Source organism: Chiloscyllium plagiosum, unplaced genomic scaffold (genome assembly GCF_037043375.1).
Source record: "Chiloscyllium plagiosum isolate Xiang-an unplaced genomic scaffold, Cpla_swu_hap1 HiC_scaffold_34, whole genome shotgun sequence".
NCBI classification, from domain to species: Eukaryota; Metazoa; Chordata; class Chondrichthyes; order Orectolobiformes; family Hemiscylliidae; genus Chiloscyllium; species Chiloscyllium plagiosum.
The window spans coordinates 32,775,780-32,803,035 of NW_028270172.1; the positions used below are offsets into that span (position 1 = coordinate 32,775,780).

The following is a 27,256-nucleotide window of genomic DNA, read 5'->3' on the forward strand; positions in this document are numbered from 1 at the left end:
CAGGATATAGGGTCTTCAGGTGAGACAGGGGAAGAGGTAAAAGTGGAGGAGTGTCACAATGTTGATCACAAAATCAATTACAGCAGAAAACAGGGATGACATCTTAGAAGGCTCCTCAAATGAAGCTATATAGGTAGATCTTGAAGACCAAAGTGGAGCAATCAGATTGCTGGGAGTGCACAAGAGGTCCCCTAACATTCTGAGAGAAATAGGATTTTGGGTAATCCAAGATGGAGGATGGGAAAAGTTTCTGGCTATAACAGCTGCTCCTTTTTTGAAGTATTTTAGGTGCTGGAGGTGATTTCCTCGAATTCCAGGAGCAGCAATTACTGTTTTATATGCCGTTGCATTGTTTTGGAACTTTGGAAAAAAAAGTCAAAAAACAGCAGTTTTAAAAGGGAGAAGAGCAGACAAAGGAAGCACATGGTGAGGTCATTGCAGGAGAGAGAGAGAGAGAGAGAGAGAGAGAGATGGAGAGAGATGGGAGGATTTAAGAGGAAGATACTAAATGAGTATTTTGCATCAGTATTTACTGTGGAAAAGGATATGGACGATATAGACTGTAGGGAAATAGATGGTGACATCTTGCAAAATGTTCAGAAATACAGAGAAGGAAATGCTGAATGTCTTGAAATAGGTAAAGGTGGATAAATCCTGAGGACCTGATCAGGTGTACCCGAGAACTCTGTGGGAAGCTGGGGAAGTGATTGCTGGGCCTCTTGCTGAGATAGTCACAGGTAAGGTGCCAGAAAACTGGAGGTTGGCTAACATGGTGCCACTGTATAAGAAGGGTAGTAAGGGTAGTGATTCCTGAAGAAGGGCTCATGCCCGAAACGTCGATTCTCCTGCTCTTTGGATGCTGCCTGACCTGCTGCGCTTTTCCAGCAACGCGTTTTCAGCTCTGATCTCCAGCATCTGCAGTCCTCACTTTCTCTTAGTAAGGACAAGCCAGGGAACCATAGACCAGTGAGCCTGATGTCGGTGGTGGGCAAGTTGTTGGATGGACTCCTGAGGGACAGGATGTACATGTATTTTGAAAGGCAAGGACTGATTAGGGATAGTCAATGTGGCTTTGTGCATGGGAAATCATGTCTCACAAACTTGATTGAGTTTTTTGAGTAAGTAACAAAGAGGATTGATGAGGGCATAGTGGTAGTTGTGATCTATATGGACTTCAGAAAGGCGTTCGACAAGGTTCCCCATGGGAGACCGATTAGCAAGGTTAGATCTCATGGAATACAGGGAGAACTAGCCATTTGGATACAGAACTGGCTCAAAGGTAGAAGACGGTGGTGGTGGAGGGTTGTTTTTCAGACTAGAGGCCTGTGACCAGGATCCTCTACTTTTTGTCATTTACATAAATGATTTGGATGTGAGCATAAGAGGTATAGTTAGTACATTTGCAGATGACACCAAAATTGGAGGTATAGTGGACAGCGAAGAGGGTTACCTCAGATTACAACAGGATCTTGATCAGATGGGCCAGTGGGCTGAGAAGTGGCAAATGGAGTTTAATTCAAATAAATGCGAAGTGCTGCATTTTGGGAAAGCAAATCTTAGCAAGACTTATACACTTAATAGTAAGGTCCTAGGAAGTGTTGCTGAACAAAGAGACCTTGGAGTGCAGGTTCATAGCTCCTTGAAAGTGGAGTCGCAGGTAGATAGGATAGTGAAGAAGGCATTTTGTATGCTTTCCTTTATTGGTCAGAGTATTGAGTACACGTGTTGAGAGTTCATGTTGCGGCTGTACAGGACATTGGTTCAGCCACTGTTGGAATATTGTGTGCAATTCTGGTCTCCTTCCTATCGGAAAGATGTTGTGAAACTTGAAAGGGTTCAGAAATGATTTACAAGGATATTGCCAGGGTTGGAGGATTTGAACTATAGGGAGAGGTTGAACAGGCTGGGGTTGTTTTCCCTGGAGCGTCGGAGGCTGACGGGTGACCTTATAGAGGTTTACAAAATTATGACGGGCATGGATAGGATAAACAGACAAGGTCTTTTCTCCGGGGTCAGGGAGTCCAGAACTAGAAGGCATAGGTTTAGGATGAGATGGGCAAGATATAAAAGAGACCTAAGGGGCAATTTTTTCACACAGAGGGTGGTACATGTATGGAATGAGCTGCCTGAGGAAGTGGTGGAGGCTGGTATGATTGCAACATTTAAAAGGCATTTGGATGAGTATAGGAATAGGAAGGGTTTGGAGGGATATGGGCCAGTGCTGGCAGGTGGGACGAGATTGGGTTAGGATATCTGGTTGGCATGGACGGGTTGGACTGAAGGGTCTGTTTCCATGCTGTACGTTTCTATGACTCTATGACTCTAAATACAACAGCAGATAATATAGTAAGGGATTTCAACATCGCAAATATTAATTGGGTCAATCATAATGTGAAAGGTTTAGAGGAAGCAGAATTCGTAAAATGTATCCAAAAGAGATTTTTTTTAAGCCAGTATGTAAGAAGCCCTACACAAGAGGGACGATTAGGGAAAGAGTAAGGCTCATTAACAATCACAATGGTAATTTGTATGTGTAGATCGGATTCTAAATGAAGACCTTATCTTGCTGTTGATTGGCAATTGGGATAATGTTGGTGTACAGAGAAGGAGGATGATATATTTAAAGAAATTAACATAGAGAGAGGAGAGGTTCTGAACAGTCTGGCAGGATTGAAAGTAGATAAATATTCATGGCAAGATGTAATCCAACCTATGCCGATGAGTGAGGCAAGGAAGGAAATAGCACCGGTGCGGGCAATAATTTTCAATTCCTCTCTGGCCAAGGAGACTTTCTGAGGACTGGAGGACAGCCAAGAAGGGAAAAACCTGGAAACTACCGGATTGTCATTCAAACCTCAGTGGTACAGAAACTATTAAAAGCAAAAATCTGCATTAAGAGAGGCGGGGATTATTCAAGAACAGTCAATGTGGTTTTCTTAAGGTGAGGTCAAATTTTTTGAAGAGATTACTAAGTGTGTAGGTGAGGGCAATGCATTTGACGTGGTCTACTTAGGACTTCAGCAATGCTTTTGGTAAGGTCCTACATGGGAAACTGATAGATCCCATAGGCTGTTACCTTCACTAAAGAAATTTGGCAAGTTGGATCTAGAAGTTTCAGGAGCAGATGTTGAGGGGTGTTTTTGTGACTGAAAGCCTGTGTCTAGTAGGGTCCTGCAGGATGCAGTGCTGGGCCTAGCTGTTTGTGATTTATATATATAAAATATATATATATATTTAGACTTGAATGTGGGAGAGTTGATCTGTAGGTTTGCTGATGATACGAAAATTGATGAGATAGTAATTAGTGAAGAGAATAGTCTTAGAGTAGAAGAGGATATAGGCGGGCTGATCAAATGGGCTAATCAGTGGAAAATGGAATTCAATTCAGAAAAATGAGAGGTGATGCACTTGGGCAGGACAAAGAAGGCATGTGAATACAAGATGAATGGTAGGATCCTGTGGATCAGAGGGACACTGATGTGCATCTCTACTGGGTCCATAAGGTTGCAGGACAGATAGATAAAGTGGTTAAGATGGCATATTAGCTATTTGTCTGTTTTATCCGAGATATAGAATTTAAGAGCAGGGAGGTCACACTTAAAAGGTTGGTTAGGCCACAGTTAATAACTGTGCACAGTTCTGAAATCCACATTATAGGACAGATTGCATTGGAGAGGGCACAGAGGAGATTTACCAGTATGTTGCCCAAGCTGGAATGTTTTAGTTATGTAAAGAGAGAATAGATAGACTGGTGTGGTTTTCCTTAAAGGACAAGAAACTGAGGGGAACATGACTGAGATGCATAAAATTATGAGGGGCATAAACTCTCCCTTGACAGAGGGATCAATGACAGTGGGGCATAGATTGAAAGAAAAGGGCAGGAAGTTTAGAGGAGATGTGAGAGAAGATCTTTTCACCCAGAGGGTGGTGAGAATCTGAAACTCACTGCCTGCAAGATAATAGAGGCAGAAACCCTCATAACGATTAAGATGTATTTAGATGTACACTTATGATGCCAAGGCGTAAAAGGCTATGGACCAAGTGCCAGAAAATAGCGTTAGAAAAGTAAGACTGTTGTCTTTGACTGACATGGACTCAATGCGTCAAAGAGCCCTTTTCTGTGCTGTAGACCTCTATGGCTCTGTGATTTCCAAACCTTCATCCACCAAAGAACGTGAACTCATTCTTTATGCACTTCTTTTTCAATAGACTGCAGTTAAGTGCCTCCAATCTTCCAAGAATATGGAGGCCAACATATTCCATCAAGATCTCTTACTACAAGCAACTTAAATGGGATTCGAATGTGTCCAACCTACCTCCTCAGATGTAAACATTGCCAAAGGGGGTGAACCTGAAAGTCCAGTCTCCTTTAAATCTGGACAGCACTTGTACCGAGCAAGATTGACAGCATACATATTAGAAACAGAGCCCCCTGTTTAGGATAAAATATAAGAAAAATCATTATTTAACTGAAAAATTATGTTGTGGAAAAATAACTCTACATAAACAGCGTAGCAAGACATGGATACAGCATACTATCACGGCTGGTACAGGCACTGAACCCAAGCCATTGGTATCACTCAGCAATACAGTCCAGCTGTGCAACCAACTGAACTAACCATTGCTAACCACTGTTACAGTTCTTCATATCAAAAACAGTTGTGTAACTATACAATCTAAATTTCAAATTGATTGAGAATTGATTGTCAAACTAGCATTAATTGCCCATTGTCCTCAGGATGGTGATGCTAAACTACCTTTGTCAATCACTGTTTCACACAGTGAAAGTATAATCCCAGCAGGCCTAAAACATTTGCTTATAAATTGAAGAGAATCAAAAAAAGCTTTGTATAGTATAGTTCTCAAAATACCTCTTCTGATATAATAATCAAAACACCACTTGTATAATACTCACATCAGCATCTCTGTATCTAACACCTTGATAGGTTTAAGTCACTTGGGATTCAGTTGTTATAGTGGAACTAGGTTCTTCCTAGAGTTTCTATACACTTTAGCTTCAATGTACTCAGCTTAAACAATCACTTTTGGGTCTTTATCTCTCTAGCACCAACACCAACTTTTCACTCTAAGATTCCAACTCACTATATCCTTCTCTTCTTAGCCTGCTGCCTTACGGTAGATAAGAGGCAGAAACCCTCATAATGATTAAGATGTATTTAGATGTACTCTTATGATGCCAAGGCATACAAGGCTATGGGCCAAGTGCTAGAAAATAGGATTAGAATAGTTAGACTGTTGCCTTTGACTGACGCAGACTCAATGCGTCAAAGAGCCCTTTTCTGTGCTGTAGATCTCTATAGGACCTGGGTTCGCTCCCTGCCTTGTCAACTGTCTGTCCCAGTGTCTATGTGGGTTTCCTCCCAAAGATGTGCAGGTCAGGTGGACTTACCAAAATAAAAATTGCCCTGTAGTGTCTAGGAATGTGCATGTTTGGTGGGTTACCATGGTAAAAACCCATGTGGGGTTTAAGGGATAGGGTGAGCCTGGGTGTAATGCTCTTTGGAAGGGTCCATGCAGTCTTGATGGTCGAATGGCCTGTTTCTGCACTGTCACATGTCAATAATGATTTAAGAGGGGACATACACCTATGTAAAATGTAGATAAGATTCGTGGAACAAGGAAACTGTCGAAATAGATAAATTCCCCACTAAAATTAATCTGCCACTTTTACCTGGTCTAGCCTAAATGTGACTCCAAACCCACAGAATTGTGGTTATCTTTTACCTACTCACTAAAATGGCCTAATAAGCCACTTAGTTGAACAATAAATGCTAGTATTGCCAGCAAAATCCACATCCCATGAATGAATAAAGAATAAAAAAAGATATTTGCATGGATTTCATTATAATTAATGGGTTTTTGTCAATGGCAAAGTATTTTTAAGAAAAATATACTGGGTTCCATAATAGATACTAAAAGCTTTATTTATTCAAATTGGCTCCATGGTATGGAGTGAATTTGCGTGGTGGTTGTAAGGGCAAAGGGTGGTAGACAGCATGGGTTAGAACCAGTTGACACTGTTGGCACAAGAACTATAAAAGGTCATGGTATTGAGTACAAAGATACAGGTCGGCATGAAGGACATGAGGGGCATGGTGGGGGGGGGGGGGTTGAATATAAGTACTTAGGTTAAAATGAAGGGTATGGGGTGAGTGCAGGGGCATAGATTGGCATGGAGGCTATGAAGGATTATGTGTTAGGTTTAGGGTATGCAATGTCATGAGTTGGCATGGATTGGGCATGGTTAGTATGTGTTCAGTGTGTAGTTTTGAGGTTTGAGTGTTGTTATTTTTCATTTTCTTTTAAAGTTTGGAAAGGGCTGGAGACCTGAGGCAGACCTTCCTCCCAGCAACCTCCACACCTGGCATTCGCCTCACCACTTCCAGGTTCGCCCACCCTAACTTTGAGCACAACGCTCATAAACCAAAGATTTTATGTCCAGACAGGCATCTAAAAGTCAAGCTCGTGGAGCCAGGAATCATCTTGACCTCATGCACCTGATTTGCAGACAAAAATCCAAGCAGTAGTCAGAAGTAGGAAGATAGCTAACCACAACCCCAGAGCAGGCAGACTGGAAATATGGCAGAAGATAAAGGCAGATTCCTCAATATATTATGGTCAATAAAGTGATTTGTTTGAAGTTTTGGAACAAATTCTCATACATGGGCTGATCGAAATCCTTTAGGAACAGGAGATTTTAATCAACTGTGCTACATTTGACAAACAGATTGAGCATTTAGCCTTGAATCTGGTTTCCTAATGCCACAAATTTGTCAGGTGATAGCAGGCACAAACTGAGATCAATTTAAAGCTAAATTACTGTTTGTTGTTTAGCTTTATATTCACAACTGATTGAAATACCGATAGCTTCTTTGATTGAGGATGATTTGATTCAAGATGTTGGCTAAGATTTGTTTTCTTCATATTCTTATAATTCATCCATAACTGTATAATTTAGAGATTACCCTGTTCTATCATGTTTGGGTCCAAAGTAGATGGCTTCATATTTACCTACATTGTAATCAATTTGTCATAATTCTGACCATTCACTTAATTATGAATATCTTTACAATTTTATGTTCCATCTACTCAACTTATAAATCTGCCTGTTCTGTATCATTGGATTTAGGGCTTCCTATCCTATCATGTAAGTTCTTAGTAAAGGCTCATATGGCACAGTGGTAGTGTCCCTACCTGCTGGCTAGACAGTCTGAGTTTCAGTCCCATCTGCCCTGGAGGTATGTCTTAATATGTCCAAACAGATTGATTAAAATAATTATAACTTGTTATTTTATTGCATTATTGCCTTCTCAAATACTCAGCCAATTTTTCCTTCCAACTCTCCTGTGGCCTCTCAACTTATTCAACAGCTTTAAAAGCTATTACATGACCTCTATTAGGGAGTGATGGTGGCCTCTTAGTATTATCTCTGGACTATTAATCCCGAGACCCAGGAAATGTTCTAGGTACCCATGGTTCAAATCCTGCCAAGGCAGATGGTAAAATGTGAATTTTTTTAAAAATCTGGAAATAAAATTCTAATGATGACCATAAAACCATTGTGGATTATTGGAAAAACCCTCAGAGAAGGAAACTGCCATCCTTACCTGGTTTGGCTTATATGTGACTCCAGATCCATAGTGATAGAACTCTTAAACTGCCTCTGGGATAGGGAATAAATATTGTCCTAGCCATCAGTGCCCTCATCCCATGAATGAATAAAACAATTTGGATGTTTGAAATTTCAAAGTAAAATCTCACTATTGTAAAGATAAACTCATGCAAAAAGCCAGCGCAGCCACAATGAGCTGAATAGCAGCCTTCTCTGCATGTGTAATAAACAATATGCACAACAAGTAAAATTGCTCTCTACTTTAAAGACTGCCAATCAAAACAAACAAACACTGTAGGTAGTGGTCACATGCCTTGGAAAGATTAATGGCAGGGAACTTATTTCAGTCAATTAAAATACTGAAAAGATTTGTTTCTTACCAGGGCTGAAGATACCATCTCCTTCTGTCCAGCCTATAAGCTCCCGCATCTTCTTTAAAACGACTTCCTCCATGAGAACAAAGACTGGTGCAACCTCATAAGTGTAGCTTTAGTGAAGAAAATAAATAGGGAGATAAAACACAACTTTAAAAGAAAGGAAAAGCTTTCATTTCTACAGCATCTTTCACAACAGGCCACAGCACTTTGTTGCCAATCATTGTAAATTCAGACATTACGTCATCAGCAAATTTAAAACCAATGGAGTCACACTGGATCCCACTCATATATAATAGCAAGAAGCAAGGTCAGAAAAAAAAATCCCTGCAATGGGACCTACTGCTAATACTGCCATACAGCAACGTTCCCAAATGAATTGGTTTCAACTGATTTCTGCAGCTCCTGTCACTGATTGGTGTAACAACCAAAAATTAAGATCAGTCAATTGTAAAGGTGTAAATCTGGTCTTTACCTCGCTACTGTCCTTGTGAAAAATGGATACATGAATGGACAAAGAGTGACTTCTAATATCGATGCATACATTGGATAAATCTATAGAAAGAGATCTAGAAAAGATTTAGTTTCCAAGATCAGGAGTACAGTCATCTCCATGTGGGAATTTTTCACCAAACTCAAGTTCTGATGAAAAGTCATAGTCCCGAAATATTAAACTTGTTTTTTTTTCCCTGACTGCAGATACTGTTTGACCTGCTGAGTATTTCCTGTACTTTCTGGTTTTATTTCATACAAGCTGAGGCCGGGAAAAAGGATATGAGCCCTAAAAACAATATTTACATAAACTCACCCTCTGAGGACTAACCAATAACAAAGTGATTGTTGACTGAACTAAATTTACCAAAGGCGTTTTGGAGAGAATGAGTTTGTCTCTCATATTGCATTGGGGTGGGGGACGTGGTGCGGTGGCTCAATGGTTTGCACAACTGCCTCACAGCACCAGGGTCCTAGGTACAATTCCAGCCTCAGTGTCTGTCTGTGTGGAGTTTGCACTTTATCCCCATGTCTGCATGGGTTTTCTCCGGTGCTCCAGTTTCCTCCCACAGTCCAAAGATGTGCAGGTCAGGTGAATCGGCCATGCTAAATTGCCCCTTAGTGTTAGGTGCATTAGTCAGAGAGAAATGGGTCTGGATGGGTTACTCTTTGGAGGGTCGGTGTGGACTGGTTGGGCCGAAGGGCCTGTTTCCACACTGTAGGGAATCTAATCTAATCTGAACTCTAGGGGTTATAATAGCATATGCTTGTTGTGGAAAATTCTGGGCCCCGTGTTTCCCAGCCCTGTTCAATTTAAGTCAAAACATCCATTAGGACAGAGTCAGATTCAATGTCTTCCTCCATTTACTGCTGTCTCTCAGATAGTCTGATGTTACAAACAGCTTACAGGTTTTAAAGCTAATCACTCTCCTGATTTTCCCTCAAACGTCTGTAAGCAAATTGTTTTTTCTCCTTTTTTTAAAAACGCAATGAGGATATATTTCCCCTACACTTACTGCTTATGAAAACACAGTAAAGTTAAACCAGAAATATGGTGTATTTCCTGCACTCTTAGATCTGGGGGAAATTTCTCAACATTAGCACACGATATCTCCAGGCAAAGGACATACAGAACTGAAACAAGTAGACAATTTATTCAATTATTAAATCCTTAAATACATAATACAGTCCCTGCTTTCAAGTTCGAGTCCAAAAGTCCAAAGTCCAATTAGAATTCCTTTGGGGCCTTGTCTATGGGGTTAAGCAGTAAATTATTAACAAATAGAGTCTTAGAGCATGGAAATAGGCCCTTCAGCCAACCCATCCAAGAGACCACGTTACCTACTGCCATTTACTTGCATTTGGCTCATATCCCTCGAAACTTTCCTCTCAATGTACCTTATCAAGAGAATGTAATTGGCAATTCTACTGTCCAAGGGTTCTTTTTCATGGAGATAATGTTCTTTTTGGCAGATAGTAATACAGCACTTAGCATTCCAGATCATCAGGAGGTTGCTGAGTGTTGATTATCTGGATGACACTGACTTCAGAAAAGATTTGAGGATGTTATGATTAAGTCAAAACACATGATTATAGTAGCCATCTCTGTGGGACTGTTCACTGTGTTTTATAAACAATGATACACATTCATGTATCAATGGAATTTACTCAAATTGGGGCATTTGGGAAATCCACAGATGGTTAATAATGCTGTTTGCAGTGGCTGCTAGTCATATGAGATAGAAGATTGGAATCAGCTTCATTCAAGCTTCTTCATACACAATGCAGATCACAGAAAGTTAAGCAACAATTGTCAGACCAGAGGTATCAGCATAGAAAACCTCAATGGTACTCCTTATTGCTAAAGATTGTTAATGAGGCAGACTAGGGAATCATGCTTTTGCCACACACTACCTTTTACAACTTCACACTAGAACCATGCATCCTCAATTTCCAGCTCAACTGCCTTTTGTGATACATGCTACTCTTGAACAATAATTATATTCCTATGTCTTTGAACACTCTCAGCATTTCAGTTTTCGTATTCATTAACAGGATATGGGCATCCTGGCATAGCTGGGCTAGGCCAGCATTTGTTGCCTGCTCTCAAGTAAGGTGCTGGTGCCTACTTGCATGGGGTGTAAGGACACTCATAGTGCTGTTAGTGGGCTACTCTGTCCAAGATGATGTCAAGCATCTTGAGTGTTATTAGGTCTACAGTCACCCAGATAAGTGGAAAATGTACCATCATATTCCTGACATGTGCCTTGTAGATGGTGGAGAGGGACTAGGGAGTTAGGGGGCAAATTATTCACTGCTGAATTCCCAGCCTCCAATCTGCTCCTGAAGCCACAAATTTAACAAGGGATCGTACCAAAGATCTTCCCTGCTAGTTTATCATTCAACAAGTGCTTAATGGGTTGAATGAAAAAAGTGTATTTGAAATGCTGACTGTGCAAGAGGACAAACTTTCTATTATTAGATGCTGGTTAATGTATTCAAGTGGAACTGGAAACCTCTGCAATACTGTTGATATTTTGGGAAGCATTCCAATCAGAAGACAAAAATATATATGCACTAATCTGAGCAGAGGATATGGTGTACGCACCATCAGTCTATAACATTGGTTCAAGGAATTCTAACTATTGATGCAAAAATTACACATCTGTCACATGTTTTGTTGATATTGCACAAAGTATGAAGTGTTATAGCTCCCACTGAATGGCTGAACATTACACTTGATACCTATTGACAAGTATTTCATTTTGTACTAATGGTGGGATTTATATTGGGACTTTGTGCACTCTCTCCGATTAGCTAGCAGCATCTCAAGATCCTACATTGTTCCATTATTCTTTTTGACTTGCTGGAGGCAATTTTTTATCTCAGCTGTGGGTACAAATTATGAAGTTGGGCACAATTTAAACCTATCTCATTTGTTGAGAAACTGACAGGAAAGGCCGCAATGTTGGTTTTACACTGCCCAATTTTACTTTCTATCGTGGTCAATATGAAATATAGGGTAGGGTATAAAACCAGTGATTTACTGGATGTGGTCAGTCTCTCAACCTGCAAAGTAGGTTAATATTGCCTGCAATTGATCCATACATTTAAAATTATGTAGAAATAGCAAAACAAAAAGAAAATTGCCTGTTTGATACAAGATATCTGGATGTCCAAGCAATCTCTGGACCAAAGAAAACAGAAGTAAATAGAATGCTCAACACAAAATCCTTAAGCATAATCCAGCTATCAAGTGGAAATCAAAGATAACCTGATATTCAACATCTTTGTTGTTACTGCGTAATTTGGGGAACCAAAATAAAAGGCAAAATAAAACTGGAAGTTTAAAAGGACCATATTCATTATAATTGACTATGCAAGAGAAGTATTCTGAAAACTACTCACATGCTAGGATTGAGGGCTTCTGTGATAAAGCGGGCTACAAGAGAATAATGATCCATCCCAGCATACAGCTGGTTATAGAATCTTGGATGGCCTGCAAAAAACAAAACAAGTCAAACAATTTTGCTCAAGGATTTGGATCTAATGGCTCTTTCTCCCTTTTGCTGTTGATTATGATCTGAAGAAGAGCAGATTACTTTAAATATAGACATTCTAACATTGTACTCTAAAGACAGAAGAACCAGCTTTGAGCTCACTTGAGACTGCATCCTCTTGACAGCACACTATGTCATAAAGACAGAAAGAAAAGCTATTTTCATTACATTGCCTCTAATATTGTTATTGAGCAATAAGGAAGCTGAAACACACAGACACATAGCATTCCCAAAGAAGCACAAAACATTATAAGGATTATTTTCAGATATTTTAATCAATGTTATTTAGTGACATACGTGTGGACTTACTGAAAGTTTTGACTTGCGTAGTTTTGTATCTGAATGTCTATAGAGTGTGCTAGGATCTCTTCTTATTGCTAATTACCTCAGAGCAGTTGTCGGAAAAATATGAATTTAAGTCTGAAACTTCTCAGAGAGGTACAATTCTCTGATGAAAAACGTTTTAGGACAGTTTACAAATGGTACTGTATAGCCTGTAGGTTCGATCAGTTTCTTGCAAAGTTTGTAATTTTTCACATCTTCGCTATCACAAAGTTTATTTTCAGAGCTATGATTTTCAGCCAGTGAGTGTTTAAAATGTTGTCCAAAAAACTTTACAAGTATTGAGTATTTTGGCTCCTCTTAATTTTTCCTTTAATAAACAACTGTTACAGGTTGCCCAGTTTTGACTTATACCTTCTTTGGAAATTCACAATTGGTGGTTTTCATTCCAGCTTGATATTTGCTAAGTATTATCTTCCCTAACAACATGGTTATGTTGTTTCACTGTTTTATGAACCCAAAATTGTAACATGCACACAGAACAAAAAAAACCCAGACCCAATACAAGTCCAATATTTTTCATAAATTCATGAAAAAGTAGGATTTTTTAAAATTTCATGTGAACATTGCTGGATAGGATCAGCATTTATTGCCCAACGCAAATGATTATTTAGAAGGCAGTGGCGATACATCTTAAATTATCACACATAATCCTGCCTTAAACTATGAAAAATGATTTAAGAGACTTGGGTTTATCAGCCTAGAAAGATTGGTGACTGTTGACAATACTAAAGAACTTAAACTAGGAACTAAGCCGAACTCTGAGAACTAGAGGTCATGGTTTCAAATTAATAAAAGTAAATTTAATTTAACAAGTAAAGTAGGAACAAACATGTTAAATTAGCAGAAACAAACTCTAGAATCAAATTAAATACAACTGGAGTTGGATGTGTAAATGAATGATGGATGGGACATTATTATTATCATGTGATGGGGTTCCACTCCCACGAGGCAAAAGGGGTAAGAGTACAAATAGGAAATATATATATATATATATAATGGAAAACTGATCAACTAGAATCTGCCGCTGAACACAAAATCCCTTAACATTTCAGTCGCAGCAAATAAGAAATTATTCAAATGTTGAGCATGGACTGCAAGACTAGGTCTATTTTTGTCTATTCCTTTCTTCAGTAAACATTGGTAAGAGGATAACATCATGCCACTCATTCCCAGGACAACAGATGGCTGCTGTCACATCTCATGCGTAATGTAAGAAGAGTACATGAACATGTGGGAATTATTGATGGTAATTGCTGTAAAGCACTCCTAAACCTGCTTGCTTTCCATGACTGCACTCGGCAACAGTCCACAGTCCAGGTACAGGTGCTTCCATGGCTTTCCCTTTCCATTTTCCAATTTTCCACGGTCTGCTCCTAATAAATGGGCTGATAGCTCTCCATTGTTTTCCAAGACATTTTCCTTGATGTGCTGAGTCCCATGAGTGCTAGCTAGCAACTTCACGATAGGATCACATCAGCTAAGCCTGTCTTCATCTCATGACAGAGTTCAAGGATGTCGAACAAGTTCTGGATATTGTGGATTGGATTTTGTGCTTGCTCAACAGCACTCAAGTCAATTGGCAATCCTTAAATGGAATTTTTGTTTTTAAAACAGGCTGTGCAAATAGACATAGTCCCATTTTCTTTCCTTTGTCAACCATACAATTGGTATTAATGAAAAAAATAATACATGGATGGATTGCAGTAAATTCACTTGGCAATGTGAACAGGTTAGCTCCAGGAAATTGCCTGGATTGGTTTAAGATAATTTGTTAATTCAGAATTGGAAAGATGCTTGGCTTTATTGATCAGTGCATTGAGTATAGGGGTTGGGAGATTATGTCATGGCTGTACAGCACATTAGTTAGGCCATTTTTGGAATACTGTGTCCAATTCTGGTTTCCCTGCTATAGGAAAGATGTTATGAAACTTGAAAGGGTTCAGTAAAGATGTTGCCAGGGTTGGAGGGTTTGAGTTATAGGGAGAGGCTGAATACAGCTTCAGGGGCTGAGGGGTGACCTTACAGATGTTTATAACATCATGAGGGGTATGGATAGTCAAGGTATTTTCCTCAAAGCTGGGGAGTCAAAAACTAGAGCATATAGGTTTAAGGTGAGAGGGGAAAGATTTAAAAGGGCCCTAAGGGGCAGCTTTTTCATGAACAGGGTGGTCCATGTGTGGAACAAACTATCAGAGGAAGTGGTGGAAGCTGGTACAATTACAACTTTTAAAACACATCTAGATGGGTATATGAACAGGAAGGGTTTAGAGGAATGTAGGCCAAATGCTGGCAAATTTAGGATTAATTTAGGATATCTGGCTGGCATGGGCAAGTTAGACTGAAGGCGAAAGTGAGGACTGCAGATGCTGGAGATTAGAGGCGAGAGTGTGGTGCTGGAAAAGCACAGCAGGTCAGGCAGCATCCAAGAAGTAGGAGAGTCAAAGTTTTGGGCAAAAGCCCTTCATTGGGAATGAGGCTGGGAGCGTAGTGGGTGGAGGGATAAATGGGAGGGGATGGGGCTGAGAGTGCGATAGGTGGGTGGACGTGGCAGTTATGGTGATAGGTCGGACGGGAGGGTGGAGTGGATGGATGGGAAGGAAGAAGGACAAGTAGGACAGGTCATGAGGGCGGTACTCAGCTGGAAGGTTGGAACTGGGATCAGGTCGGGGGAGGGGAAATGCGGAAACTGGTGAAATCCACATTGATGCCCTGGAGTTGGAGGGTCCCAAGGCGGAAAATGAGGCATTCTTCCTCCAAGCATTGTTAGACTGAAGGGTCTGTTTCCATGCTGTACATCCTTATGACCATGTGTTCATTATCACACTGGTTTCTATGGATCTGCATCCTAGGGAAAAATAATAATTATAGAAACTAGGGAAAGAATTCACAGGAGTAAGTATACAAAACATCATCAGCACACAGTAAAATAAGCATTATTACCCAAATACTATGAAACTGGGACTGTTGCCAGTATTAGCTGAAGCACTGACTATAAGAGTTGGGAGATTATGCTGAAATTGTCCAAAAAACTGGTCAGGTCACAGCTGTGTATTCCCCCAAGATGTTCCTTGGACTGGAGGGTTTTAATTATGACCAAAAATTGGATGAGTATGGATTGTTTTCTTTGGAATGGAGGAGTTTGAGGGGAGATCTAATTAAAGTGCATGACATTAATAAGAGATAAAGAGAGGAGATAGGCAGGCCCTGTTCAATTTGGTTGAGGAGTTCATAATCAGGAGACAAAGATTTAGGGTTTAAAAAAAAGGTTTGGAGAGGATTCATGTGGAAGCTCTTTCACTCAGAGCTTAGTGAGGATCTGGAGTCGCCTGTCTGAAAGGAAGGATGATAGGTAGAACTTCATACATTTAAAAATTACTTCAAAATGCCTTTAATGTGGCATATAAATACAAAGGTAGAAAAAAGACGGGAAGAGGGATTAAGCTTATTTTTGGTGCATGCATAATAGGTCAAATAACTTTCACTGCTGCAAATTTCTGTCACTGTGATAAATATTTCAATGTTTCTGCATGAGAGATTTCTGTCCAATGTTCTGATAGAGTTTCTAACCCAGTTGTTTAAAATTGCTACAAAAGGGCATGGCATAACATGCTTTCAAGGCCCACAGTTCATTGGCATCATTAACCTTTTAGTCAGGTGTTTTATTTTCACCCTTGTCGGTGGATCTTGGTACCTACAAATAAACTGACCAAGAAAACAGGTGTAATCCTCTTGGGCCTCTGCCTTCAGTGTACAAAGAACAAAGAACAAAGAAAATTACAGCACAGGAACAGGCCCTTTGTCCCACGAAGCCTGTGCCAAACCAGATCCACTACCTAAAACTGTTGCCTATTTTCTAAGGACTTGTATCCCTCTGCTTCCTGGATTAGTGGTGCTGGAAGAGCACAGCAGTTCAGGCCTCTGCTTCCTGCCCATTAATGTATCTGTCTAGATACATCTTAAATGATGCTATCGTGCCCTCCTCTACCAGCTTTGCTGTAACACATTCCAGGCACCCACCACCCTCTGCGTAAAGAGCTTTTCCCCTCTCACCTTGAACTCGTGATCTCTAGTAATTGAGCCCCCCATTCTGGGAAAAAGCCTCTTGCAATCTACCCTGTCTATACTTCTCATCACTTTGTAGGCCTCAATCAGGTCCTCCCTCAATCTCCGTCTTTCTAATAAAAATAATCCTAATCTACTCAACCTCTCTTCATAGCTAAAGTCCTCCATACCAGGCAACATCCTGGTGAACCTCCTCTGCACCTTCTCCAAAGCATCCACATCCTTGGTAACGTGGCGACCAGAGTGTACGCAGTATTCCAAATGTGGCCAAAGGCAAAGTCCTATACAACTGTAACATGACCCGCCAGCTCTTGTATTCAATACCCCATCCGATGAAGGAAAGCATGGCATATGCCTTCTTGACCACTCTATCGACCTGTGTTGCCACCTTCAGGGTACAACAGACCTGAACACCCAGATCTCTCTGTACATCAATAATCCCCAGGGAGTTTCCATTTACTATATAGTTTGCTGTTGAATTGGATCTTCCAAAATGCATCACCTTGCATTTGCTCGGATTGAACTCCACCTGCCATTTCTCTGCCCAACTCTCCAATCTATCTATATTCTGCTGCATTCTCTGACAGTCTCTTTCACTATCTGCTACTCCACCAATCTTAGTGTCATCTGCAAACTTGCTAATCAGACCACCTATACCTTCCTCCAAATCACTTACGTATATCACAAACAACAATGGTCCCAACACGGACCCCTGTGGAACACCACTGGTCACAGGTCTCCATTTTGAGAAACTCCCTTCCACTAATATTCTCTGTCTCCTGTTGCCCAGCCAGTTCTCTATCCATCTAGCTAGTACATCCTGGACCCCATGCCACTTCACTTTCTCCATCAGCCCACTATGGGGAACCTTGTCAAATGCCTTACTGAAGTCCATGTATATGACATCTACAGCCCTTCCCTCATCAATCAACTTTGTCACTTCCTCAAAGAATTCTATTAAGTTGGTAAGACTTGACTTTCCCTGCACAAAACCACATTGCCTATCACTGATAAACCCATTTTCTTCCAAATGTAAATAGATCCTATCTCTCAGTATCTTCTCAAGCAGCTTCCTGTTATGAAGGTGTAGAGGTACTGTACCATTATGAGAGTTGAAAAGCTAACAAAACTGCCTGACACAGCACAAAGTGTTCTGAACAAGGTAACAATGTAACACATGGTTGGCACAAATAGAATAGCTGGGTTGCCATGAGACAAAAACAAATTCAAATTCGACCAGTTTAAATTATGGCCCAAAATACCAAAATCCAATCAAATTTGAATTCAGTATTTTGATAATATTAAAACCAAACAAACAATCCAATGTTTTGAGGTATAAACCCAGACAGTTTTGAACAGTTGAGAGAGAACTGCCAAAAGACCAACAGATGTAGGCTGCTAGTTTAAGAGCTCTCTGAGAATTACCTGTCTGGGGAAGGAGTTTGCATAGCAAAACATCAAAACCAACCTGGAGAAGAAAATCTACAGAGCAGACTGGTTTTGAAATGTGATTATTTTTTCATAAATCGTAATCAGGATTTTTTATCAGACTAGTATTATCAAGTGGAAGGTAAAAGATTGGTTTAAGAGAAAGGAATTGTAAATAGTTGTTAGTTAATGTTCTCTGTTAGACTTAAAGAATAAAGTTGTTAATTTTTACTTTAAATAGGGACTTTTGGAATAGTTCTTTGCCTCTCGAATTTTAACAGATTCCAGCACTGGGCGAATTTTTTCTGTGTTGCTGGTTTAAATTAGCCGAAGGGTTTACCCCGTGTCATAACATTCCCTACCACTGACATCAGGCTCATCAGTCTATAATTACCTGGATCATCCCTGCTATCCTTTTTAAACAAGGGGTCAAAATTAGCAATTTTCCAGTCCTCTGGGACCTCACCCGTGTTCAAGGATGCTGCAAAGATATCTGTTAAGTTCCCAGCTATTTCCTCTCCCCCTTCCCTCAGTAACCTGAGATAGATCCCATCCAAACCTAGGGACTTATCCACCTTAATGCCTTTTAGAATACCCAACACTTCCTCCCTCCGTATGCTGACTTGACCTAGAGTAATCAAACATCCATCCCTAACCTCAACATCCAACATATCCCTCTCCTTAAGTACGCACTAAGAATCTCACTCACTTTCTCTAACTACATGCATAACTTTTCTCCTTTGTCCTTTAGTGGGCTAACCCTTTCTCTGCTTACCCTCTTGCTCCTTATATACGAATAAAAGACTTTGGGATTTTCCTTTACCCTATTTGCTAAAATAAAAGGCTTTGGGATTTTCCTAAAGCCTTAAGTACTGTAAGCTACATCCCAAAAGTAAACAGTAGGATAATTTCTACCCAGAGAAGTGATTCAACCCCTCTGATTTTCCTACCCTTATCCTAGCCTCTCAGTTTGTAGCGTTATCCATTGATGAAATAAGTAAAACCCTCTGATGTGAAGGTCAATGAGCTAGCAAGACCACTACACTGCTCTGATTTTTCTTATTATTCGGCAGGAGAACGGATGCCCAAGGGTTAATAAAGCTGGTGTTAAGCACATTGCTTTTCTTTCAGATATGCAAACAGACTTGTCCTTATAATATGACAGTAGTATATGTTGAACAACATCACTGATAGCCTGCAACTATGTTCCCTTGTAACCTTGAGGGAAAAATAATCACCAACTGTACTGAATGAGAACGAACTCCTAACAGACGTAGAACATGAAAGGAAGCCTATGCAGACACTAATACTAAATCAAACTAATTTTTGAAATTCAGGTCAGTACAAAAAGGGTATATTTTGCTTCCTAATGAGTAACTTCCTCATTGTTTGCACTTTTAATCTTGATAATAACCAAGCTCTGAAGGATTTGTAAAAGCAGAATGTTGACTACAACAACACGTCAAGTTTTATGAGGAGACAAACGAAAAATGTGATCAATGAGAGACTTGTTCATAACAGCCAGAATGTGCAGAGTGGGCTGAATGGCTTTCAGCAGTACTATGATTCAATGATGTTTTGCTTGATTGGTTGGGCACAGAACTACAGCATCATGCACAATAATATAATTGCATTTCTGTCACATATTTTAATGATTTTTACAGGTTTGTGCTTCAAAGTCAGCATCAAAACCAAGGCTAACATTGTCTTCAGTATCAGCAGGCCAACGTTTGATGATGGCAAAACTGAAGCCGACACAGTTAAAAGATGTTTCTGTGTTCATCGTGTTTGTTTTTCATCATTGTACTTTGCCTCTCGAATTTTAACAGATTACAGCACAGGGTGAATCTTTTCTGTGTTGCTGGTTTAAATTAGCAGAGGGGTTTATACATATGGGAAGAAGTTAAGGTGAACTTAGATTAAAGTTAGCTGTATTTTATGGTAATATGTGTAAAGAATAGAAAAAAAAGGAGCCAGTTTTTCATTAAGATCATTCTTTTTTTCTTAAGGGTGGAGATGTTATGAAGATGTAGGGGTACAGTACCTTTAGGAGTTAAAAAGCTAGTAGAACTACCTGACACCGCACAAAGTATTCTGAAAATGGTAACACTGTAACATTTGGTCAAACAGCTAGATTAGCTGGGTTGCTTGGATACAAAAACAAATTTGAATTCGGCCAATCAGTTTAAATTATGTCCCAAGATGCCAAACTCCAATCAAGGTTGAATTTGGTATTTTGACAATATTAAAACCAATGAAACAATCCAATGTTTTGGGGTATAGATATCAGACATTTTGAACAGTTAACCAGAGCGGCAAAGAGCAATAAAGAGAACTGCCAAAAGACCAACAGATGTAGGTCAGACCTCTCTGAGCGGTACCTGTCTGGAGAAGGAGTTTGCACAGATAAAAACATTGACACCGACATGGAGAGTAAATCTACAGAGGAATATACAAAGAGAAGATTCAACAGCTGGATGGTTTTGAAATTTGATTTTTTTGTAAATCGTAATTGGGGGTTTTATCGGACCAGTATTGTAGAGGGGGTGGTATAAGATAGGTTTAGAGAAAGGAGTTGTAAATAGTTGATTATTCTCTGTTAGACTTTAAAAAAATAAAGTTGTTAATTTTTACTTAAAATAGTGACTTTTGAGATAGCTCTTTGCCTCGCGAATTTTAACAGATTACATCCTCGGGTGAATCTTTTCTGTGTTGCTGGTTTAAATTAGCAGAGGGGTTTACCCCGTGTCGTAACAAACAAGAGATAAGAAAAGGATGACTAACTTATTGGAATTGCACTAAAGACTCCCCAATAGTCAGCAGGAAATTGAGAAACAAATTTATAAGGAGATCTCAGTTATCTGTAAGAATAATAGGGTAGTTATGGTAGGGGGTTTTAACTTCCCAAACATAGACTAGGACTGCCATAGTGTTAAGGGTTTAGATAGAGAGGAATTTGTTAAGTGCATACAAGAACATTTTTTTTTATTCAGTATGTGGATGTACCTTTTAGAGAAGGTGCAAACCTGACCTACTTTTGGGAAATAAGGCTGGGCATGTCAGTGGGGGAGCACTTTGGGGCCAGTGACCATAATTCTATTAGTTTTAAAGTAGTGATGCTAAAGGACATACAGGATCTAAACGTTAAAGTGCTAAATTGCAGGAAGGCCAATTTTGACAGTATCAGGCAAGAACTTTCAAAAGTTGATTGGTTGCAGATGTTTGCAGATAAACTAACAGCTGGAAAATGGGAAGCCTTCAAATTTGAATTAATGAGAGTCCAGAGACAGTATGTTCCTGATAGGGTGAAAGGCAAGGCTGGTAGGTGTAGGGAATGCTGGATGACTAGAGAAATTGAGGTTTTGGTCAAGAAAAAGAAGTAAGCATATGTCAGGTACAGACAGCAGAAATTGAGTGAATCCTTAGAAGAGTATAAAGGCAGTAGGGGTAGACTTATGAGGGCAATCAGGAGGGCAAAAAGATTGACAGGAAATAGCTTTGGCAAATATGGTTAAGGAGAATCCAGGGGGATGTTATAAATTGGTTAAGGACAAAATGGTAACTAGGATGAGAATAGCATCCCTCACGATCAGCAAGTCAACCAATGAGCAGAACCACAAGAGATGGGGGGATATTAAACATGTATTTTGCATCAGTGTTTACTGGGCAGAAGGACATGGAAGATACAGAATGTGGGGAAAAGATGGTGACATCTTGAAAAATGTCCATATTACAGAGGTGGTGGTGCTGCACGTCTTGAAACGTATAAAGATGGATACATTCCCAGGACCTGATCAGGTGTACCCTAGAATGCTGTGAGAAGCTAGGAAAGTGATTGCTGAGCCTTTGCTAAGATATATGTATCATTGATACTCACAGGTAGACTGGAGATTAGTTAATGTGGTGCTATTACTTAAGAAAGGTATTAAGAAAAAGCCAGGGAATTAAAGACCGGTGAGCCTGACATTGTTGGTGGGCAAGTTATTGGAGAGAATCCTGATGGACAGAATTTGCATGTATTTGGATAGGCGAGGACTGATTAAAGATAGTCAACATGGTGTTGTGCGCAGGAAATCACTAATGCGATTGAGTTTTTTGAAAAAGTAACAAAGAGGATTGATAAGGGCAGAGAGTGGATGTGATCTATTTGGACTTCAGTAAGGTTCCCCATGGGAGACTGGCTAGCAAGGTTAGATCTTGGTGGTGGACTCTCCTTCATTATGGGCATTTAAACGTGCATTGGATAGGCATATGGAGGAAGTGGGCTAGTGTAGGTTAGGTGGGCTTGGATCGGCGCAACATCGAGGGCCAAAGGGCCTGTACTGCGCTGTATTCTTCTATGTTCTATGTTCTATGTTCTATATCTCATGGAATACAGAGAGAACTAGCCATTTGGATACAGAACTTTCTCAAAGGTAGAAGACAGAGGGTGATGGTGGAGGGTTGTTTTTTAGACTGAAGGCCTGTGAACAGTGGAGTGCCACAAGGATCTGTGCTGGATCCACTACTTTTCATCATTTATACAAATGATTTGGATGTGAGCATAAGAGATATAGTTAGTACATTTGCAGATGACACCAAAATTGGAGGTGTAGTGGACAGCGAAGAAGGTTATGTCAGATTACAATGGGCTGAGAAATGGCAGATGAAGTATAATTTAGATAAATGTGAAGTATTGCATTTTGGAAAGGCAAATCAGGGCAGGAATTACATATTTAATGGTAAGGTCCTGGAGAATGTTGCTGAACAGAGAGATCTTGGAGTGCAGGTTCATAGTTTTTTGGAAGTGGAGTCACAGGTAGATAGGATAGTGAAGAAGACATTTGTTATGCTTTTTTTATTGGTCAGAGCATTGAGTATAGGAGTTAGGAAGTTATGTTGTGGCTGTACAGAACTTTGGTTAGGCCACTTTTGAAATATTGTGGGCAATTCTGGTCTCTTTGCTATCTTAAAGATGTTATGAAACTTGAAATGGTTCAGAAAAGATTTATAAGTATGTTGCCAGGGTTGGAGGGTTTGAGCTATAGTGGGAGGCTGAATAGTCTGAGGCTGTTTTCCCTGGAGTATTGGAGGCTGAGAGGTGACCTTATAGAGGTTTATAAAATCACAAGGGGCATGGATAGGATAAATGGACAAGGTCTTTTCTCTGGTGTGTGGGAGTCGAGAACTAGAAGGCATAGGTTTAGGGTGAGAGGGAAATGATTTAAAAGAGACCTAAGGGGCAACAGTTTCACACAGAGGGCAGTACGTGTATGGAATGGGCTGCCAGAGGAAGTGGTGGAGGCTGGTACAATTGCAACATTTAAAAGGCATTTGGATGGGTATATGAATAGGAAGGGTTTGGAGGGATTTGGCGCAAGTGCTGGCAAATGGGACTAGATTCATTTATCTGGTCGGCATTGACAAGATGGAGCAAAGGGTCTGTTTCCATGATATACATCTCTGTGAGTCAAGAGTGTGGTGCTGGAAGAACACAGCAGGTCAGGCAGCATCTGAGGAACAGATAATCAATGTTTTGGGCATTAGCCCTTCATCAGGACTTCTTCTGCTCCTTGGATGGTGCCTGACCTGCTGTGCTTTTCCAGCACCACAGTCTCAACTCTGACATCCAGTATCTGCAGTCCTCACTTTCTCCAATATATCTCTACAACTCTATAACATCTTTGGTTCATTATTCACGCATGGAAGCGACTGACCTGAAGATTCCCAAGTTTTACAATTAGATAAAAACTGTTTGCCAAATTGTGACAAATTCTTCCCCTTTACATTTGCTTGTTAAGGGTATGTGCATGCAGCAACACAATATTATGTATCCCTATATATTGAGGAGAGGTATTCAATATGTCCCACTTGCACTATATCAACCTTGACCACCCTTTGTTATCTGTTACAGGAGGTTGAAATATTTTCTAATCAATCTGTTCAGAGATGTTAGCCATTATACACCTCTGGAATAGGTGGCACTTGAACCCAGGCCTTCTGGTCTACCCTTCAGGTAAGGGATACTACCCCAGTCTCACAAGAGCCCCTTACAAGCAGCTCGTTTGTTTTTAATCAATCTGTGCAGGGGTAGGGATACTACTACTGTGGGCGGCACAGTGGCACAGCAGTTAGCACTGCTGCCTCACAGCGCCAGAGACCCGGGTTCAATTCCCACCTTAGGCGACTGACTGCGTGGAGTTTGCACATTCTCCCCATGTCTGCTTGGGTTTCCTCCGGGTGCTCCGGTTTCCTCCCACAGTCCAAAGATGTGCAGGTCAGGTGAATTGGCCATGCTAAATTCCCCGTAGTGTTAGGTAAGGGGTAAATGTAGGGGCATGGGTGGGTTGCGCTTCGGCGGGTAGGTGTGGACTTGTTGGGCCGAAGGGCCTGTTTCCACACTGTAAGTAATCTAATCTACTGTGCAACTAGAGGGTCCCCTAAGAGGCAGATAATTTTAAAATGCCTTTTATTTTCTAATCTATTTTCATTACACATCTCTGGAGCAGGTCGGACTAGAACTCAGGTCTCCCAGCCCAGGGCTACAGACACTACCACTGTGCCACAAGAGGGCCCACTTTTAGGCAGTTCTTTTTATTTAAACTATGTTTCTAATCAACCTATTCAGACTTGTTACTAATCAACTCTAGACTAGGTGGAAATGGAACTTGAACCAGAGCCTCCCAGTCCAGTGGTAGGGGCACTATCACTGTGCCACGTAAATGCCACACCACCCCTTAAGGCAGTTAATGCTCAAATAGATTATATTTTTCAGCTGTGCTTAGTATATTGTCAGTTTCTCCCTGACCAATGAAAAGAGCAAGAGGGGGCATTGAGGGTACAGAAGAGCTTCTATCCTTTAGGGTAATGTATTAAAATGCTTTAACATTACTACAGTGTGGTTATGCCAATCTCAAAAAGTTTTACTGTATGTCTGTAGTTCCACAAACCCTATAATCTCTGTGGTTCCAACAATTTCCAGATTCCTTTCCTAAATACAAACTGGCATTGCTTCATGAATGTCTTTGAATCAAGCAGCCAGTTTTTTAAAAACTCTGAATTAATGTTTAAATCAACCTTTCTACACTTGGGAGCCAAACATCTGATAATGTTTCTCAGTTAGAGTTATTAGGACACCTCGGGGCTCATTAGTGTGTCAGGATTTTGTCACTTGTCTTTAACCATTTTCTTCTAAATCCCCAAATGAACAAACCTCGTAATACTTACAGTGAATAAGTGACTCAGTAGCAGCTCGAAAAATATTGGAAGATCAATATTGAAACAGCAGCTTCACTGGTGACTTATTTTTCATTCTCAGAATGTACTTTCTGCACTTAATGTTTGAATGTTTGTTCTATCAGGTTTTAGCAGCATGAAGTATTTTTTTCAATAAAGACAGTGTCAAACCATTAGTAACCAGACAACCATATTTTATCCCAAATAAAAGCAGAAAATGCTAGAAAAACTCAGCAGGTCTGGCAGCATCTACGGGGAGTCAAACATAGTTAGCACTTTGGGTCAAAGTGGCTCTTCTTCAGAACTGTGTTGGAAAATGTTGATCTTAGACTGTAGAGGGGGAGGAGGTTCAAGTGGAATAGATTGAGAAAGTGCCCAGAACAAAAGACAAAAGCAGTGATAACAGTGATGAAGAAGCGGATATATAAATGTTAGTTGTGGAAAAGCAAAAGTGTGTCCACCCTGCTAAGAGAAAAGTCAACATGATACAAACTTAACAAGGCCAGGGGAAGATGAAGAAAAATGGAGTGCAAAGGTCAAACTCTGAACTTGTGGAACTCGATTTGGAGTCCTAGACACTGTAAAATGTCTGGGTAGAAATGAGGTGTTGTTCCATCTCACCCCTGGCTGATTTGTTCTTTCCTGATGCCAGTGCAGTCAGTTAACTCAGCACCAAAGACTAAGTTCTGCCTGTAAATTAATGAGAAATGCATTTATCTAATCAGCAAGAGGAAGATGTTACCAAAGATTTTAGTTTTTCAACGACTTTCAAGAAGCATTTTCTGGTTTCAAAGCTATTAAAGCCCCTTTGAATTGTCTGCTGTGAAGAATGGACTGCACTAATCTAGGCTTGCCAATTCTGGTCAGATATTAAATGAACTCTTTATTATTATTAATTAATACATTAACTTTTATAAGCCTCCATTTTTAATGACTTGTAGTTTTTCTGTCAGATTTCTCAATTTCTTTTTGTGAGATGAGCGGTTTTCTTGAGCTGTAGTCTATTTTGTGCAGATATATACATGATGCTATTTGGAAGGGATTTTCAGGTTTTTGCAAAGCAATAATGAAGGAACAGTGACATAGCTCCAAGTCAGAATGGCATGATTTGGAGAGTGATAGTGTATCTGCTGCCCTTATTCTTCATAGAGTTACAGAAGAGTTACACCTCAGAAGGAGGCCATTTGGCCCATAATGTCTGCATCGGCTCTCCAATGAGGATGATGACTTCGTGCCATTTACCTTTGCAACATATCTTTCCTCATTGTTTGAACAGAAACAATCTTCAAATGCCTTCTTAAATGCCTCAATTACCTCTGCCCCACTATACCTCCAAGTAGTACATTTCAGACTCAAGCTACTCAACGTTGGAAGGTGCTTTCAAAGGAGATTTGACGAGTTGTTGCAGTGCATTTTGCAGATGGTACACATTGTTGTCACTGTGTGATGTTGGAGGGAGTAAATGTTTATGGTGGAGGCTGAAGTACCAATCAAGCAGCTACTCCTTCTGGACTCAAACATCTTGAGCTTGCAATTGCACATATCCAGGCATGTGGATTGCGTTCCATCACATTACAAAATTATATAGATGGTGGATAGGTTATGGGACTCAGGAAGTGAGGTATATGGCTCAAATTCCTTGTGCTGAACCTGTTGTTGTATTTAAAGCATTTATATGGCTAGTCGAGTCAAGTTACTGGTCAATGATAAGCCCAAGGATGTTGATGGTCATGCCATTGAATGTCAAGAAGAGATGGTTAGCTTCTTCCTTGTTGGAGATGATCACTGCCTGGTACTTGTATGATGCCAATATTACTTGCCACTTATTAGCCCAAGCCTGAATGATACCTTGACTTTGCTGAGAAAGTCAGTCATTGTAGTAGAGCACGGACACAAACCTTTCGATCCAACTTGTGCATGCCAACCAGATATCCTAAATAACCCAGGCCCATTTGTCCTATATCCCTCTGAACCATTCTTTGTTATTGTTTTATCCTCTGTCCAATTTCTGCCCTGCCTGATTCCTGTGTGAGATGCTGAACACAGTGCAAATGACCATGAACTTCCCTACTTCCAGTCTTTTGATGGAGGGAAGATCATTATGAAGCTCCTGGGGGCTAGGGCACTACCCTAGCAATGCCCTAGGA

At 40.3% G+C, this 27,256-nt stretch overlaps 1 protein-coding gene across 1 annotated transcript in view; it reads right to left on the reverse strand.

Moving 5' to 3' along the window:
* LOC122564269 (acidic amino acid decarboxylase GADL1-like) overlaps positions 1–27,256 on the reverse strand; it is a 113,037-nt gene that overhangs the window by 54,930 nt on the left and 30,851 nt on the right. The window contains exons 4-6 of the mRNA XM_087978585.1: positions 11,908–11,998; positions 8,014–8,120; positions 4,317–4,432 (exon numbers count right to left, since the gene is read on the reverse strand). Coding sequence (XP_087834711.1) covers positions 4,317–4,432; positions 8,014–8,120; positions 11,908–11,998 — 314 coding nt within the window. The remainder of the gene's footprint in view (positions 1–4,316; positions 4,433–8,013; positions 8,121–11,907; positions 11,999–27,256) is intronic.